The sequence below is a fragment of the Brachycentrus maculatus genome, unplaced genomic scaffold, assembly GCF_059751285.1.
Source record: "Brachycentrus maculatus isolate JH-2025_06_01 unplaced genomic scaffold, ASM5975128v1 h1tg000442l, whole genome shotgun sequence".
NCBI lineage: Eukaryota > Metazoa > Arthropoda > Insecta > Trichoptera > Brachycentridae > Brachycentrus > Brachycentrus maculatus.
Window position 1 is genome coordinate 173,288 of NW_028281190.1, and position 16,484 is coordinate 189,771.

The 16,484-nt window shown below is 33.7% G+C and overlaps 1 protein-coding gene across 2 annotated transcripts; it reads right to left on the reverse strand.

Moving 5' to 3' along the window:
• Positions 1 to 558: 558 nt before the first annotated feature.
• On the reverse strand, positions 559 to 13,742 carry LOC148302506 (armadillo repeat-containing protein 2). 2 transcript variants are annotated; one of them, XM_088271500.1, is made up of 15 exons: positions 13,601 to 13,742; positions 12,383 to 12,532; positions 12,078 to 12,216; positions 11,216 to 11,571; positions 10,231 to 10,569; positions 8,622 to 8,974; positions 7,738 to 7,840; positions 6,836 to 7,008; positions 6,108 to 6,361; positions 5,637 to 5,805; positions 5,069 to 5,227; positions 4,192 to 4,426; positions 3,496 to 3,642; positions 2,596 to 2,838; positions 559 to 1,752 (listed from the first exon to the last, which is right to left on the reverse strand). In XM_088271500.1, the coding sequence occupies exons 2-15, from the start codon at positions 12,492 to 12,494 to the stop codon at positions 1,502 to 1,504; spliced, it is 3,033 nt and encodes a 1,010-aa protein (XP_088127626.1). In that variant the 5' UTR covers positions 12,495 to 12,532; positions 13,601 to 13,742; the 3' UTR covers positions 559 to 1,501. The 2 variants fall into 2 exon arrangements, with proteins under 2 accessions (XP_088127626.1, XP_088127627.1); XM_088271501.1 differs by lacking the exon at positions 13,601 to 13,742 and adding an exon at positions 13,356 to 13,466.
• Positions 13,743 to 16,484: the final 2,742 nt, after the last annotated feature.

Genomic DNA, 16,484 nt, shown 5'->3' on the forward strand with positions numbered 1-16,484 from the left:
AAATAAAAAAATTGGCCAAATAAATAGCCTTCGTCTTCCGAAACGAAATTCCGTGAATAACGACATTTTTACTCCCCAGTTGTTAAAAATCGAAATAACTGTTCTGAAATCAATTCAAAGTTTGAAATCTATTTGCCATCTTTTTGATCCATACCAATGTTTCTCGGATCAATTTTAATATTATTTCATTAAAAACAATTATAAATATGGTTTTATAATGAGAAAAACCCCTTGTCTAGTACAATCGGAATTTTTCAATACCTACTGAACTTAAAAGTTTACTATGCAATTATTATTGTCAACTATGAAAAAATACATAGGGAAAAAGCTAAACATGCCATTCACAATCTTTCCAACAATTTTCGAAAATTGAGGCAATATAAAATAATAATAAAAAATTAAATAATGGGCAGAATGGTGAACATTGCACGATACATGAAAAATTTGGAGGCCCCAGAATTTTCTATTTCAACAAAATATGAAATATAGTTGTTCGAACTTGGGAGCTTTTGTTTTTTTTAATAGCTATTGCACATGTAGAAAAATAAAACTACATGATTTCTGTATGGGTAATATTTTATTTTATTTGGAATAATGTGAATTATATTCATATACAAATATTTACAAATTTTAACCAGATATTTATTTTCGTAAGTAAATAAGGCAATTGCTTTATCAATTGATAAAGACAAAATAATATGTACGATCATATTTCTATGCGAACAATTATAAACCCGGATATAAAAAAAAACACATATAATTTTGTTTTACATTTTTTGGTCAAATATAATAAAATCAGCTTGTTCTCAGGAAAAAAAACTATGAATGCCCAAATCACAGGAGGAAGATTTAAAAAAAAATTATAAGTATGTATTTATAATATTCAAAATTGTGGCGGATATGTTAAGTAATAATTGAACTTTTTTAATGTCCATATTATAATTTATGTTTTTTGAGAATCACATTTTCTCTTACACGAGTACTAGACATATTTTTTGTGTTACGGTGTTTCAATATTTATTCCTACTAACTTTCGGCAACCATTGCAATGTGGTATGGGAATTGTATAATGCAAGTATGATTATTGAACTTCGTGCTTTTGGTTTTTACACTACACAATTTCATTATTAGTTTCTTGAAGATTGCCGTGTTATGGTAGCCGAAGTGTCAGTAAGACGAAATATTGATATACAGCAACTCAAAAAAAAAAACAAAAATTAACTGTCACTATGAAAATCTGCATTCATATATAAGTTTAGTCCTGTTCAAAGTTTGTTATTATTATATACCTTCCACTGAAAAGTGCTTGAAAATAAATTAAAAGAAAAGAAGCAATAATTAGTTTTTTTTAAATTAGTTTAATATGTAGGTACTTGAAATATTTATCATGAATTTACAAATTTTAATTTGTAAAAAGAGATCACCAGGAAAGAAATATTCTTAAATTGTTACATCATTATCCATCCAACATATCACAGTTACTGCACGACACCCTTTAATATCACAACTTGTGAACATCCGACGCACTACTAGTTCTCATGGCATCACCGAAGTTAAACTGCTCGGACTCTTCACTAGGAGAATCGATGGTCGGATCGACCTTCTCCAGCAAGTTCACGGCGACCGTTGCAAACTCCTCCCACGCCATGTGAGCCGAGAGGAGGTCTTCCTCCACAGACTTGGTGGCGGGAGAGATGAACTCCTCGGGGGTGAAGTCGAGCCCGCCCGTGTGCCCAAACACCTGCTGTTCGTCTGATAAAACATTTAAAAAAATGCTATCAATATCATTAATTGAAATGGCAATTATGGAAATGATTATTACTCTTTTCTAATATGTATAGCCCATTGTCCCGTGGCTGGCACACATGTATGTGATTTGGAATAAATGTATCTGCCGTATGTCTATTACAGATATTTGTGTGATTTGACTGTAATTTGGTATATTTTATTTTTATCATATTTTGAGCATATCTTATTTTTGTGTACTTTTCTAAATATTTATCAATTTTGTTTTTCGTTTGTTTGTTGTACTTTTATTTAAGTATAACTCTTTATCATAAAATTAAGAGAATTTGGTTTTAAACATTAAACTCATCATTTGAACTTATTTCTCTTTAAATTTTTCAGTAGGAAATCATGTCTTATGTTAGAGAATTTTGCTACCCAGGTTTAATTCCCTAAGTGGTCAAATAAATATGTTTCTTTCATTCATTAACATATTTACTTATTTATCCAATGGTTCATAGAACACTGCTTTGTATCTAAGCAGTATTTTCTTGATTATAAATTATATAAAGGCAAGGTGATCTCTTTCACTATATTTCTCATAATAACTAGCTAACTAACTAACCATCACGCTACTTCTCCGCAGGGGTAGGCAAAAAGAATAGAACACTCTGTCTTTGCAAACATTCTTCGCCTCCTCCACGTTCATGCATCTCCTCACACATGCCCGCCGATTATTGCGACTCCTAACCTGACCGCTTCCAAGTATAACTCATAATAAGGTACTTTAATACTCTGTTGATCCAATGCAATGCCTTATGGATAAGAGTTAGAAGAAGAAGAAGGTAAATTTGTATTGAATGAACTAACCCAGCATGTTGAGCAGCAACGGCGAGAGCAGCGCCACGTCGGGCGGCGCGAGCGGCGCGGCGTTCCACAGAGCCTGGCAGAGCAGGTGCGCCAGTGGCCACGCGTGGTGTGCGGCTGCGCCCTGCAGCGCCGCCACGGCCCCGCGGGCGCCGCCACCTGCCAGCCACGCCGCGCGCGCCGCCGGGTCCGCCGCCATGTTCACCAGCACTCCCGCCGCTGCCAGGGATGCCTCCTCATCCTCCACTGAAAACAGAATACCCCATGTACATGCCTCTTTCTTTGACCACTTAATGCTTGGGTTTTTTTCCAATGACCATAATAAATGTGGTGACCATGGCGAAAGTGGTTAAAAACAAAGTTTTAGTTTTATTTTATAAAATGTACCACAAAGTATCTGCAAATAAAAGAAACTAAAAATATCAACTTATTTTATTTTTTATTGAATGAGTTTACATAATTTAAATGGTTTCCAGTTCAAAAAAACACAACAGTAATGTTTTTTTAAATGTATATAAAAAAATAATAAGTCTAATTTTATGATAATTAAAAAAAACAAAAATAAGATAAATTTTGGTCAATTATCAAAGAATTTGTAATGAATTCCAATGTGCTCAGATTGGCGCAACATGGCACATGCTGCGCCAATCTGCGAAATCAAAACGCTGCTCATTCAAAAGTATTAAGTGGTTATAGGCTGCGGTTACTCGGAAAGAATAAAGGATTTAAAACTTTCTACATTAACAGGATTATTAACATTTTTTAAAAAATAACCCGCAAGGCTTCTATTTTTAAAGATTTGTCTGCAGGTAGGAGAGCAAGGATAGGGAAAGTCAATGTGAAACATACAAACAACTCATCTAACTCTCTTATGTTTTATTTAAATGATATAAATATATAAACCTTGATCAAGCAGTTTGGTGATGTCCGTGAGTGCTCCAGTCTCAACAAGGTACTCCCTCGTCACCTGCGTACGAGACATATTCCCCAGAACCCTCACCGCCTCCGTGACACAGGGGCTTAAGTCCAGCTTTAGAAGATGGCACAGAACTGAAACATGTACAATCCAATATTTAGTACACTCATACGCTAATAAGACTCATTGTTTTGTTTAAAATATTTTGAGTGTGTCAAGATCTTTGTTTGCAAATCTGGTTTTGTCTACTTAGGAGTCATTTATATTGACATCTCAACATAGATGAAGAAGAATATGGAGATCTGTGTACATATTTACTAATTTCATGAATTCATTTGGTAGTCACTTTGTGGTAAAAACTATCCATTTTTAATTTAAATTTTACTCGGCATATACCACTATTTCTGCACTCACAGTAACTTTATGTGCCGCGGTTCTGTTATTTTTAGTTTTTATTTTAAATAATTTTGGAAACACTTTTTGTTTTAAACACGATTGATTAAAGTAAATATTTAAAAACACAAAACCCTATTTTGGTTCTTAACTTCCTTTACATTTTACCTTTTTTAACCGTACTGGCTTCAATAATTTCATTAATTGATTTGGCAGTCACTTTGGTAGAGGAAATAGTAGTATTTACTAAGTAAAACTTAAATTATGCTTTACTACAGAGTCCAGATCACCTTCGCATATGTCAATCTGCACCCTCCTGAAGAGGTCTCCCTCCGCAGGCTGCAGGTAGAAGGTGAGGTTGTTGAGTGTGGCGAGGGCGCCAGCCACTAGCGGCGCGCTGGCGATGGGCGAGTGCGCTCGCAGACAGCGCAGCAGCCAGGCCACGAGCGCCGCGCCCGCCGCCCCCGCGCCAAGGGAGGCGCCCACGCGCACGTTCATGCACATGTTGGCAAGCACGCGCACAGTCTGGAATGGATACATGTATTTCAAATGAAGATCAGATAATCAAGACAAATGAGTTGAATCATTTTATTGATGCTTTACAATTTGTACAAAATATTTTTGGCTGTATTAATAAGAGCTGTACGACTTCAGTTAACACATTGTTGTTTGGCAGGTTTTTCATCAACCCTGACCTTAATTAGTATACTTATTAGGTTTGTATACTAATCACAAATAATAGCAAACCCAATTCCGATATGTACAATGTTTTTTGGCGTCCCGCGCTCACCAAAAGTGAGCAAATAGAACGCTTATAAGCGTCTCCCACTTTCGCTAACGATGCCCGTAAATAATGTGTCAAGACTAGGAGAATTTATTGTGATTTTCAAGTTCGATTATCAGTTCCATGTCATGAAAAATATATTGTCCATGTGACATTACTATACTGTAAGTTTCATCCCCTGATGTACACTTGACAAGCGACTGACTGTTTCTATGATGCGATAGATGTGAATGATGTGAACTCTGCTACTATGTGTTTGACAAGATTGTAACAGAACTTAAAATAAATGCATGTCTCCATGTAAACCATAGACAGGCCTGGTATTGAAAACGCCTGCCTGCTATGAGTATAGGGTACTGGATCAAAATAATGATTTTATTTACCTTGACCATAACGTCTTCATCTGATCCACTGGAGCCATCTAGGTCACTGCCGATGATGATATTCTCAGCCGTGTCAAATTCCCCTCCCGGCCAACATCTCTTCAGGTACACTTCTAGCATATTCAGCAGTGCTGCAGTTGCTCCCGGTTCTTCATAAAGCTGTCAAATTGCAAATGTATAGAAATATAAACCAGCCCCATATATAATGAGGATAATAATTCTTGGCTTAAAACTTGAGAGAGTGGTTCCAATATATAGATTAAGTGAAATTTGTCATGATTGCTAACCTTCAGCGTGGAGTAGCACAATAAGAAGAATATAAAATGTAGCAATATATGTTAAACGAAACAGGCCAAATATATGTATTTGTAAGTACAATGTTATTGGTGTTGCCAGACTATTAATGTGAATATTATTTCCGGATTGGTAACAATGTGTCTGCTCACTTCACTACCATTTTCTTTTCCAACACTGCGGAATCTGTGATTATGTTGAATAGCAACTATTCAAGAAATGCAAATTATATTGAAAAATTAATATTATATTTGAGCAGAATTATTTTTTTTACCTGTAATCTGGTGTTGTCATTGCATGCGACCATATTGCCCAGAATGTAGTTAAGGCGCACCACCAAGGGAGCTCTCTCCGTGTACTTCTCCAATAACTTTACCATGGATGTGAGGAGCCCGGGCTGCTCACACAGAACCACGCAGCAGTCAAAGTCCGCTGACAGTACACTGTAATCATTTACAAACAACTTGGATCAAATGAAGAGACCACACAAAAAACTTTAGTAATGAGTTTTGGATTTTTTTTAGACTTGGGGTAAAATCATGTAACAAAATCATTAAATTTATAACGCTGTATATAAATCCATAAAAAATGCAATGAGGGAAAGTGGAGACAGCAAGATTGGAGTCTGCGATATAATAAAAATGAACAAGATGAGAGAAAAGAGTACTAAATTATTTTTCTTTAAAAACATTTGCTATCATTAGGAGCTTTAAAGCAGACCGCAAGTAAATGCTTTCACACTAACCTCAATGTCCTAGACACGTTAGTCTCCACATCAAGATCGTCACCAAACAGCCTCACGGTGTGACAGAGTTCCGCCATGGCCCCCGTGTGAAGGAAATCTCGCAGCACGGACGGAGGCTCCCGAGCAAGTTCCCCCTCCCCGACCAGGGTGGAGGTACCCCCGTCCGAATGGCCGGCCATGTTGCGCAGAGCACCCGTCAGCTGGTACAGCGCGTGGCAGCCCTGCTCACCCACGGCGCTGCTGTCTTCCAGCCTCTGTTGATATTTACAACTTGTTGAATAAGCCAATAAATTACTTGGGCTGGATTTAAGAATGTTACAGAGACCGACAAATGATATTGCCTTTCCGTTTGTCAGGTACAGTCTATATCAGAAGATATCTGTCATTACTACCACACTATGTCGGAAATAATGCCTGTATCTTCTACTTATTCTTCTTTAACCCTCTGTCTTGCACTGCTGGATATATAAGCTTCTTCCGTATCCTTCCTTTTTTTCAGTCTGTTGCTGCATGCAACGAATTTTTATCCCCTACAGTGGCTATGTTATCGGACCATCTTTTTTGAGGTCTACCAATACCTTTTTTACTCTCCCAAGGTCTCCATCTCGAAAATTTTGTGGTCAACTTTGTTATATAATAAAAATCCATGCTTGGTTTAAGAAGCCTGAGAGATAAAAAAATAACGCCTGTATAGGGAAAGTAATAATTGAAGAAAAATAAATGATTACCGCCTGATTAAACATTTTGAGGTGTAATGCCATGAGCGGTAACGCCCCAATAGGCTTCATTCTCTCCAATAAAGTAGGGCTCATTCCCAGGAACTTGAGGGCACCGTAGCCGTATACCAGACACTCAGCATCATGCAAGGGCTCTGCGCTGCCAAGTCCAATCATGAATAACTCTGGAAATAAAAATAAAATAAACATATGTATTCTTCGTAACAGTAAAAAAAATTATATCAATGGATTTCATTTAACACGTTGACTGCCATGGCAATTTTAAGAATTCCGGTCCAAAAGCCGATTTCATTTAATCATATTATATTATAAAAAACTCTAATTATAGTACATAATTATATTTTCTGTACATGTGAGCCAGCATTGATTTTTTGTTCTCTTCCCATGCGCCATCTATCCATATTGTATGATTCCTAGTATATCATCTATCATATTAGCACTGATATACTAGGAATTAGAAGGTAGCTGCAGGAATATGGCAAGTAAACACAGTAGGAGATAACTCCTAGTCGGCGTCCTAGCAAAGAGTGCAATCTATGAGTTATCTCGTAGTTGGCAGTCAACATGTTAATATAATTTTTAATTGGCTTTTATCATTTTCAATCTAACAATTTTTTATTGAATTGAGGAAAAGGAGATAGTGGAAATGATTAAATAAATAAATGTGTTTTTAGTATTTTTCTAAAGATCATCCTCTTACTATTTCTAACTACTGGCGGAAAAGCATTCCAGGGAATCAGTCCCACAATAGCAAAGGCACACTCGCGGATGTAATGTGGAGGAAATAAATAGTGAAATTAATGAACAAAATCAGACAGTTATTGTCCAACTCCTGTGAATGCTTTTGTTATTGCTAAAATGTACCTTTTTTAAGTAGAAAAAAATATACATACCTAGAGTGTTATCCATAAAGAAAAGATGATCATTTTTGTCATTCCGGGCGACTTTGAATATCAGCTTACAGATTCCTGATAAATTACTTCCAGTTACACGAAGCTGAAATACAACATAAATTAAATTTATCCATTTTACTTTCAAATAACTAACCACTAGTTTAAAACATAAAGATTTTTACTGGACTTTTATGAAACAACACAAACCACTTGCTTATGTAACATTATCGAGTGGTGTGTGTTGTTACTTTGATGATCTGGACCATGCTGCAGTGTCCATCATTCAGACTTCTCAATGTGGTCCAAAAACTGGCAAGTAGATCTAACTAAACGTGGCATGCTAGCCCAGAATAATGATACAAGTATGTACAGTTAAAATATTTGTTAGAGTTGTCCTTCAATATTTACAGGGGTTACATTCTTCGAAAACGTTGCAAATATAGAAACCACGAGTTTTAAGAGAATATCAGTCAATTACATACTAACTATTCTACATATGAGAATATCAGTCAATTACTAACTATTCTACATATGCTTGAATTATTGAAATATTGAAATAATAGCATTACTAAACAAATTTCCTTTGTTTTTACAGACATATTTCAGAATGTTCAAAAAAAATATTCAAATGCGATTTCTATGATTGAAGTTAATAAGTGAGCATAAATCTTCAATAATGCAAGAGAGATTCTTTTCCAAATTATTTCACATTAAATAAAATGCCTGAGAATATAATTTTTAATTTAATTTTTCTTATATACACCAATTACTTTGTGAATAAAATTTTGAGTGAGTTGAAATCTTTTTTTAAATTCGGATGTTATTTTTTATGGACATTGGAACATCCCGGTATATCAAGAGTATACTATATTTAAATTACTTACAGATAAAACGATGCGAGCAATGGCCATCAAGAGCCTCTCGTTAGAGCTCTCCACATATTTGTAAAGAGTCTTCAATATAAATGCTTTATGGTCCCGCTCAATATCCTGCCACGATCCTTCAGTCTCCAAAGCAATGTACAAAGTTTTCAAGTCCAATATAATGCTCTCATCACTGCTCTGTTTCGGCCCCCCTTCACTGAGCCTGTTCAGTATGACTGAAGACTCTTTCAAGGCCTCTTGGGGCTTGGGATATTGCGTAAAGCAAGTTTTATAGATTCTCGGAGTAACATCGGCGCTGGTCAGCTCTGGAGAAGGTATTTGGAATGCTATCTTCATTGGATTTGGTCTCACATCTATAAAATTATTAAAATGTGTTGAAAATTTTAAAACCTATGTGGAACTTGATTATAATGGCATTTTTAAGCAAGTCCAACTAAACTGTATGTATTAGCATCATCAAGGGACTGGTTTTATCATCAATGAATATTGCCAATTTCGGTTCCACATCGTTGTTACCTAATCGTTTGACCAAACAAATTTCAAATTTGAAAAACAACAAATTTCTATAGAAATCTAAAAATTACGGACTTCTTTCGACAAAAGGCGAATAATGAACGTAAGTTTCAAATTACTCTAGTTTTTATTTTTAAATGTATTCTTTGTAGATAAACATTAATATTGGGAGTTTAACGTAATGTAGTTCATATCCATGCAATTTTAATGAAATGCATAATAGCAAATAAGACTTTTCTATAATTTTCCATTCTATAAAATAACATTTTCAAGGAGTCTCTTTTATAAGGTCACTCTAAAATAATGTCATAATTTTATTAGTCCTTTCATTGTAACGTTATAATCAAGTTTCTCTTTGAACATGATTTTTCCCATATCATCTGGTGTTACATTTAGGTATTTTAAAGTTATTTTTAATTTTAAAGATGAGCTCATTTTAAATATTGGGTTGTTATATTCTTTGATTAATTGTACACATAATAAAGATATGTTTAAATATATTTTTTAATTTAAGATTTATAAATTTTGTGAAAAGCGTTTGGGTTGAGAACGTTGATACATTTTTTTAAAATATTAATTTAATAATTGTTCTTTGTAATACTTAAAGTTTGTAATATTATTATTACATATCGCTCACTCCTTTCAAGAACGTCATAAATCAAAATACTTGATTTCTCAGGAGAACGATTTTAAAGTTTAAAAATATAACACAATGTATTAAAAATAAATATCAAGCCACTTATTGAACTTTTTACTGTGCAACAAATCTTTTTAGGTAAAACCTGAAGGTTTTTTCTACATTTGAAAAATATTTAATTTATTTATAAAAATAATTAAACATAACATTTTCTTCAAAATGCAAAAACAACATTTTCTGCCCTGTAGCGGGTAAATATTAAGTTAAAAATATGCCTCTTTTGCTGGGATATAGTACATTTTCTGGGCATTCTGAAAACATGCACAACTGAAAATTGACGATTTTTGATTTATGACGTTCTTGAAAGGAGTGAGCGATATGGTCCTCCCCTCCCGATATACGATTTAATAAATAATTTCATTAATAAATGCACTGCGACAGATGCGAGAATCCACTTACTGTTATCATCGACACTCGTAAGCTCATTGTCCATATCGTCTCTTATCTGAAAATCATTGGAGCTTCTGTAATCTTCTCTTATCTCACTGGAACTGTACTTATTGACTTTTTCGGTGAGCTGAATATCCACTTTGGTGTCTTCGCTTTTGGACTTGAAATCGCTGAATAGCCGTCTCTTGTTGAATATGTCAAGAGTGATGGCCTGCGGTTGGTGAGGAATCTCAACACCTTCCATGCGCTCCTTAGAGCCATTTGTAGACCTGGTTTCTGTTGATTTGGATGACGATGGCGTGTAAAAACTTTCTGTGGATGGCCACATTTCTTCCCTTTCTTCAGATACTGAAATAAAAAATTACATGCACCCCTATGTTAAAATTTCCCCATTTCCACTTATGTGAGAGGTAAATTGGCTAATTATTTAAATAACTGTTTATAATTATTGCACAAAAGGTGTTTAAATAATAAAGAAATAGAAATGGAAATGAAAAATTATATCCGGCAAATGGACAAAAGTATCAGCTAATTTTTGGGCACTTTTTACAATATGGTGTACATAACGTTCCTATCCAATTATTGGCTTTCAGGTGAGCTGAAGACTGTGGATGATTTGTGTATTCCTACACATTGCTTTTTACAAAGGACCACTAGAAATACTGATGGTGTCAATCCAAGTAGACAAAATATTGCCAAACTACAAGATGATACATTCACATTTAACATAAATTTAAGCATTTCTGCGTCCTTTCTCGTGTGCCACTTCATAGTATTTATAATGTGATTGCAGTTCACACAAAATCAGACCAGACTAAGATACCCAAAAAAAAGTTTTACTTTCAGTGTAAACAGATAACAAAGAGTTTTAAGTATAATATATTTATACCGATTCTGCAGTTAGCATCAAGAGTGTATAGATTATGTATTTAGAAATCATGTTAACATTACTTAAATCTTCTACAAATTTGTAGGAAATTAGTTATTAACTTACAGCTGTGCAAAGAGAATGGAGACTTAAGTTGTCCCGGTGATTTCCTTTGGTGCAGCGGCTTGGCCAAGCCATTCAGACAGGGTAGTTTAAACTTGGCTCCATTTCCCGAAGAGCTGTCCGCCTCCTGCTCCAACTCCAGCTGGAGACTCTTGGTCCTTCTCGCTGCGTCAGTCCTCTTCTTCCGTAGCCCGGGGATTTCAGGTTTCTCATCGATATTGTCGAGCAGGAGACGCTTGAACACGCCCTCGTCCAAACTGGAACTCAGCGTTGTCGGCATGGGAGATAGTTGGACACGCTTGACGGAGGGAGATGTCGACATCAAACTGTCAGTGCTCTGCAGTTGGAGATACCGCAAGCTGTGAAAACAATTTGAAATATTCATTTATTTAATCCCATAAACCCATTCATTTCATCCACAAAAACCGAAAGTTTAATGTGGTTTAAGGGCCAGTCATTGAGTCAGGAGTCATTGAGAGTCAGATTCAGATTCAGTGAGAAGTTAATTTTACATTTTGGATAAGTGAATTGGCCGCCTAGATCGTGTGATATCACACCTTTAGACTTTTTTCTTTGGAGATATGTAAAATCTAAAGTCTTTGCGGATGAGCCAGATTCGATTGAGGCATTGGAAGTCGATATTATTCAGGTCATATGCGCCATACCGATCGAAATACTTGGAACGCACCATCGTAACTTGGGCCTTTAGAATGGACGATCTAAAACACAGTCGCAGTCTACATTTGAAAAATATTGTCTTTAATAATAAACATACCAGGATAAATTTGAATTTTTGGACTTTTGTTAAGAATTTAAGAAAAAAAATCAAAATAATTCACCCTATATATATGTGATGGTTAAATACCTCACAGCGCTAGGTGGTCTGCTCGGTTTGCCAGCTTTCCCAAATAGAGTTCTTTGGCGATCTCTCGGAGTGAAGGGTCTCTGTGTCACCAGCGGCCGGGGGGCTCCGGGAACCCCGCTGCCACTACTCTCTGCATTCCCTATAGTAAAATCTCAATCAATAAACTAATATCAATCAATATGGTGGGTTGAAGAGTCGGTCCAAATGAAAAGCTAAACAATTGTTAACCAAAGTGTTATAAATTGTAAAACATCACATCATTATTTCACTTATTATGTGTTCAATTTAAAACAGGATTGATTTACCAATGTGAATATGAGCTCTGGCTTCTCTGATGATCTCCGCACTGGTTTTGTATTTGGAAGGAGGAGCATAAAAGGGCATCGAGCCCGTACTATCTTTCTGACTTTTCCTCATCTTGACTGTTAATTTTCTTTATCTACCTAAATATTTATCTGTAAAAAAAACATGAATACCAAATTTTATTTACAACATGTTAATAAATAAATTATGTTATAAATAAAATTTACAACATGATAATGTAAAATAATTATCTGGTCAAATTATTATAAGCTTAATAAGAAAAATGAAAATGATATTTTCTAGCGTTTCTCATGTGTGTGATTATAATCCAGGATTCGGATCTCACATACTAATATAAGAGTTTCTGCTTAATAAAAAGCTTCTTTACATCTCACCAATAGATGTCTCTAGTGAAGTTCTAGTGATTCAAGAACAAGGTTTCTAAATTGGTTCATATATATAGAACTTCCAAGAATTTGAGTAGTGTGGTTGTCAATAATGGGTAGAATTGGTGAATGTTACACGTGTGTAAAGTGATCACTTAAACCAGCCTATGACGGTCGTCAGCCCCGTAAATGCCTAGACTTCCATATTCTTCTTCATCTTTGATGAGATGTCAAAAAATAATACCAAATTTTACATCAAATTATCACTTAATTTAATATTTACCAAAGACAATAAATAACTCGTTAACTGTGGCTGATACACACATTTGTGACACAACAATAAACAGTCTCCCGAGCGACTGTATGTATAAGTGTATAATTTGGCTGGACTAAGAATTCCAAACTTCAATTTTTTAATGTGACTTTTGAGATATAATTCACTTTTAAGATGGCGTTATTATAATTTTTTTAAAGAAGGCATTTGCAAGTGGCCGGTGTTATTGCAAATATGTACTGATTTAATTTTTATATTTGAGATTGCACCGTGTAAAGAAAGTGCTTCTAGAAATCAACTTTACTTGTATTATACCTCCATATGCATTTTGTTCAATTTATTTAATCATTATATTTTCACACAACCATATGACCAGTGAATGAAGATATTTATAAATAGTCAAATGATCAGTTTTTTCGAGCTGTCATAGTTCAAAATCAGAGTATCTTCACACTTTTCCAATAACAAATTGTTATTTTCCCAGCCCCTAAAATTTCCACACAAACATCAGCAAAAATATTGAAAAGGATGGACCATTTCCACTAACAAATCGCACTTACTTTTGTTCAAACTTCAAATATAAAATTTAATTGATAAAAAACAAACACAAAAATCTTTAGTTTATAATAATTTTACACACATCGCTCCAATTAAACTGTCTCAAAGTCGAAATATTCAGAGATCCACTGCAGTGGACATTTGAAATTGGTATCATGACTGGAGAGTGTTGTGGCGTCACCACGGCAACTGTATCACATGACAAATACTCACATTTGTGGCCATTTTCCTGTAGATATACACTAACACACTGGCTGGGAAAATTCTGGAAAAATCAATAATGGAAAAGTTGCATGCGGAGGTTTTCTAGGAATGAACTATTGATTTCTTTCCAGTAACAAAAAATTGCATGACAACTATGTCAATGCAATTTGATCAGAGATAAAAACAAAAAAAGTATTGTTTTGATAACATAAAAAAAGAAAATTAAAAATCAAGGGCAAGCAAACCCAATGAGTGAAGAAAGAATGGTAACACAAATTTATGAGGCCAATGTGGTTGGTAATAAAAGCAGAGAAAGACCGAGGAAAATTTGGCGTGGTTAAATATTTCAAATTGTCAGGTCAGGAGTCGGAATAATCGGCTTGTATGTATGAGATGCATGGATATGGAAGAGGCGAAGATTGTTTGCAAAGACAGACTGGTGTGACATTCTATCTACCTCTGCAGAAAGCGATGTGATGGTTGTTATAAAAATAAATATATACATATATTTAAAAAAAATATATAATAATTTCTTTATTATTAATATTTCCAACTTCATTTACTGCTTTTGTTAGTAAATAAAACATAATTACATTGAACACATCACTACCCATCATTTAAAAAAAAAAAGTTGTTTTTTGTTTCAAATTTGATACTTCTAAATAAGAAATATTTTCAAAATTAGAATTTTGGTGCCTTCAGTTTCAAATAATTATACCATATTTTTTATTAAAATTAAACACTTGAATATACTACTTTAATGAGTTTTATTTTATTTACGACTAGTTTTAAAAACGACAGATGTTTTCATCTTCTGGTACAAATTAAAATGTTAATTAAAAGTTAATGCCGAATCAATAAATAATATATACTATATTTCATTGCAATCAGTCGATTCTTAAATTCATTTCAGTCAAGTCCAATCCCACATCATATGCAAAATATGAGAGTATTGGCGAAAAATACTGCAATGTCCATATAAAGTATTTTCTAACCAAATAATAAAGACAAATGTAAAAACCAGAGAATATATCGCAACACAGAAAAGGATTATATTGATTTTTCATCTATGCTGTATTTCTATGGCTTTTAAGAGTGGGCCTATGGTCCTGCAGTTTATTATAGCAAACTCCGAGTTAAGGGATTTAGATTTGACTCCCAGTCTACCTTACTTATTTGTTGAATACATGAACGCTAAGCAATTATTTAAATACCCTGATGACAAGTCGTAAGCCCTGCAAATGCCAGATGTCTTCCGTGTTACCATTTCATAAAATTGCTTAGTCCAGTGAGACAGATATCTATGATAAAATTTTGTTATCATGTTCCCAATTTAATAAAAACACTTTTGTTCATTTTATTTTGATATTTTTATTTATTTCATTTTCACAAAGCGGTTATGGAACAACAGTCAAAAATCAAAGTGGAAAGGGTAAAAAAAAAACAGTTGTAAAACAAATACGAATGTGTTTATTTGCCAGCAAAAAGGCTGAGTAAAAGGATTGATTTAAACAAATTGACATTATTTGATAAGCAGCAATATTGCAACACCTCCATACGTTAACAGATCTCAACTTAAATTACAATATACATATAAATTAGTTATATACAATAAACACCTATGTCACAATGCTAAAAATAAAAATATATAATGCCTATTAAAAAATCTATTATACAAATAATTCGAAAGAAAATTAAAAAACCTATTATTTTTACAATAAAACCAAAAGCCAAATAAAGACAACAGGTCTTTTTTTATAAATAAATATTTATACAGAAATTTGTAGTCCATAGAAAGTCATAATTTTTTCAATAAAAGATACTTGAAAAATAAATAAATAAAAAAGATTTTAATAAACCATTATACTAGGGTGACTTATTAGAGTTCATGGTCTTTTTACGGCTGTTTTTTTTACAATACATAATTGATTGGAGAAAATATATTTTGCCTCAACTACTTCATGCTTGTGTTTTCTTCATAAAATATAACTAAAAAAAATCAGATTATTTTATATATTATTTAAAAAGTTTACATAATTGAAAAATTATTCAGTTCAAAAAAACAAAACAGAAGCAAAAAAAAAATTAACATAATATTTTTAAAAAAAAGATCATTAATTGAAGAATTTCCAATAAATTCAAATAAACAAATTATCAAGTGGCAACTGGCGAGCTCAGTTGGGTTGTTTATCTTATGTGAATGTGGAAACACGCGAGCAGTGCTCGGGGTGGTAAGATACAACACATTCTCCGTCTGAGAACACTGCTCGTTCAAAAGCATGAGGTAGTTAATGATGATTTACGACTTGATTCATTCCTCAACCTATTGAAAATGATTGTAATACATATTTAGGATAAGTTTATTTCGTAAGAAAGCGGAATATATTTCTACATTCTTCATTATTTAGAACATTAATATCACGTGTATCTAAAACTTACCAAGTAGAAGTGTGCTTAACCAAAAATATTTAAAAACAAAAACTTCTTCGGAGATGTTACTTTAATATTTTATAACAGAAACTTTAAAAAAATGTGTTGCAAGTAAAATTAATAAAATTACAATGTTTACGTGTAAATACTGCACAATTTTTATAATTCGCAGTGTGTTTTCAGATGTATAATCATTTCCGGTATAAAAAAAAATATTTCTTAATACTATGCACAATAAATTTTTTATAAATA

Bases quoted from the DNA above. Each gene is read 5' to 3' on its own strand.
- LOC148302506 (XM_088271500.1), bottom strand. From the start codon at position 12,494: ATGAGGAAAAGTCAGAAAGATAGTACGGGCTCGATGCCCTTTTATGCT. The intron at 5,806-6,107 runs GTTAGTGTGAAA...AAATGATTACAG, and splicing joins AACGTGTCTAGGACATTGAG to TGTACTGTCAGCGGACTTTG. The intron at 1,753-2,595 runs GTTAGTTCATTC...ATGTTTTATCAG, and splicing joins GTTGCTGCTCAACATGCTGG to ACGAACAGCAGGTGTTTGGG.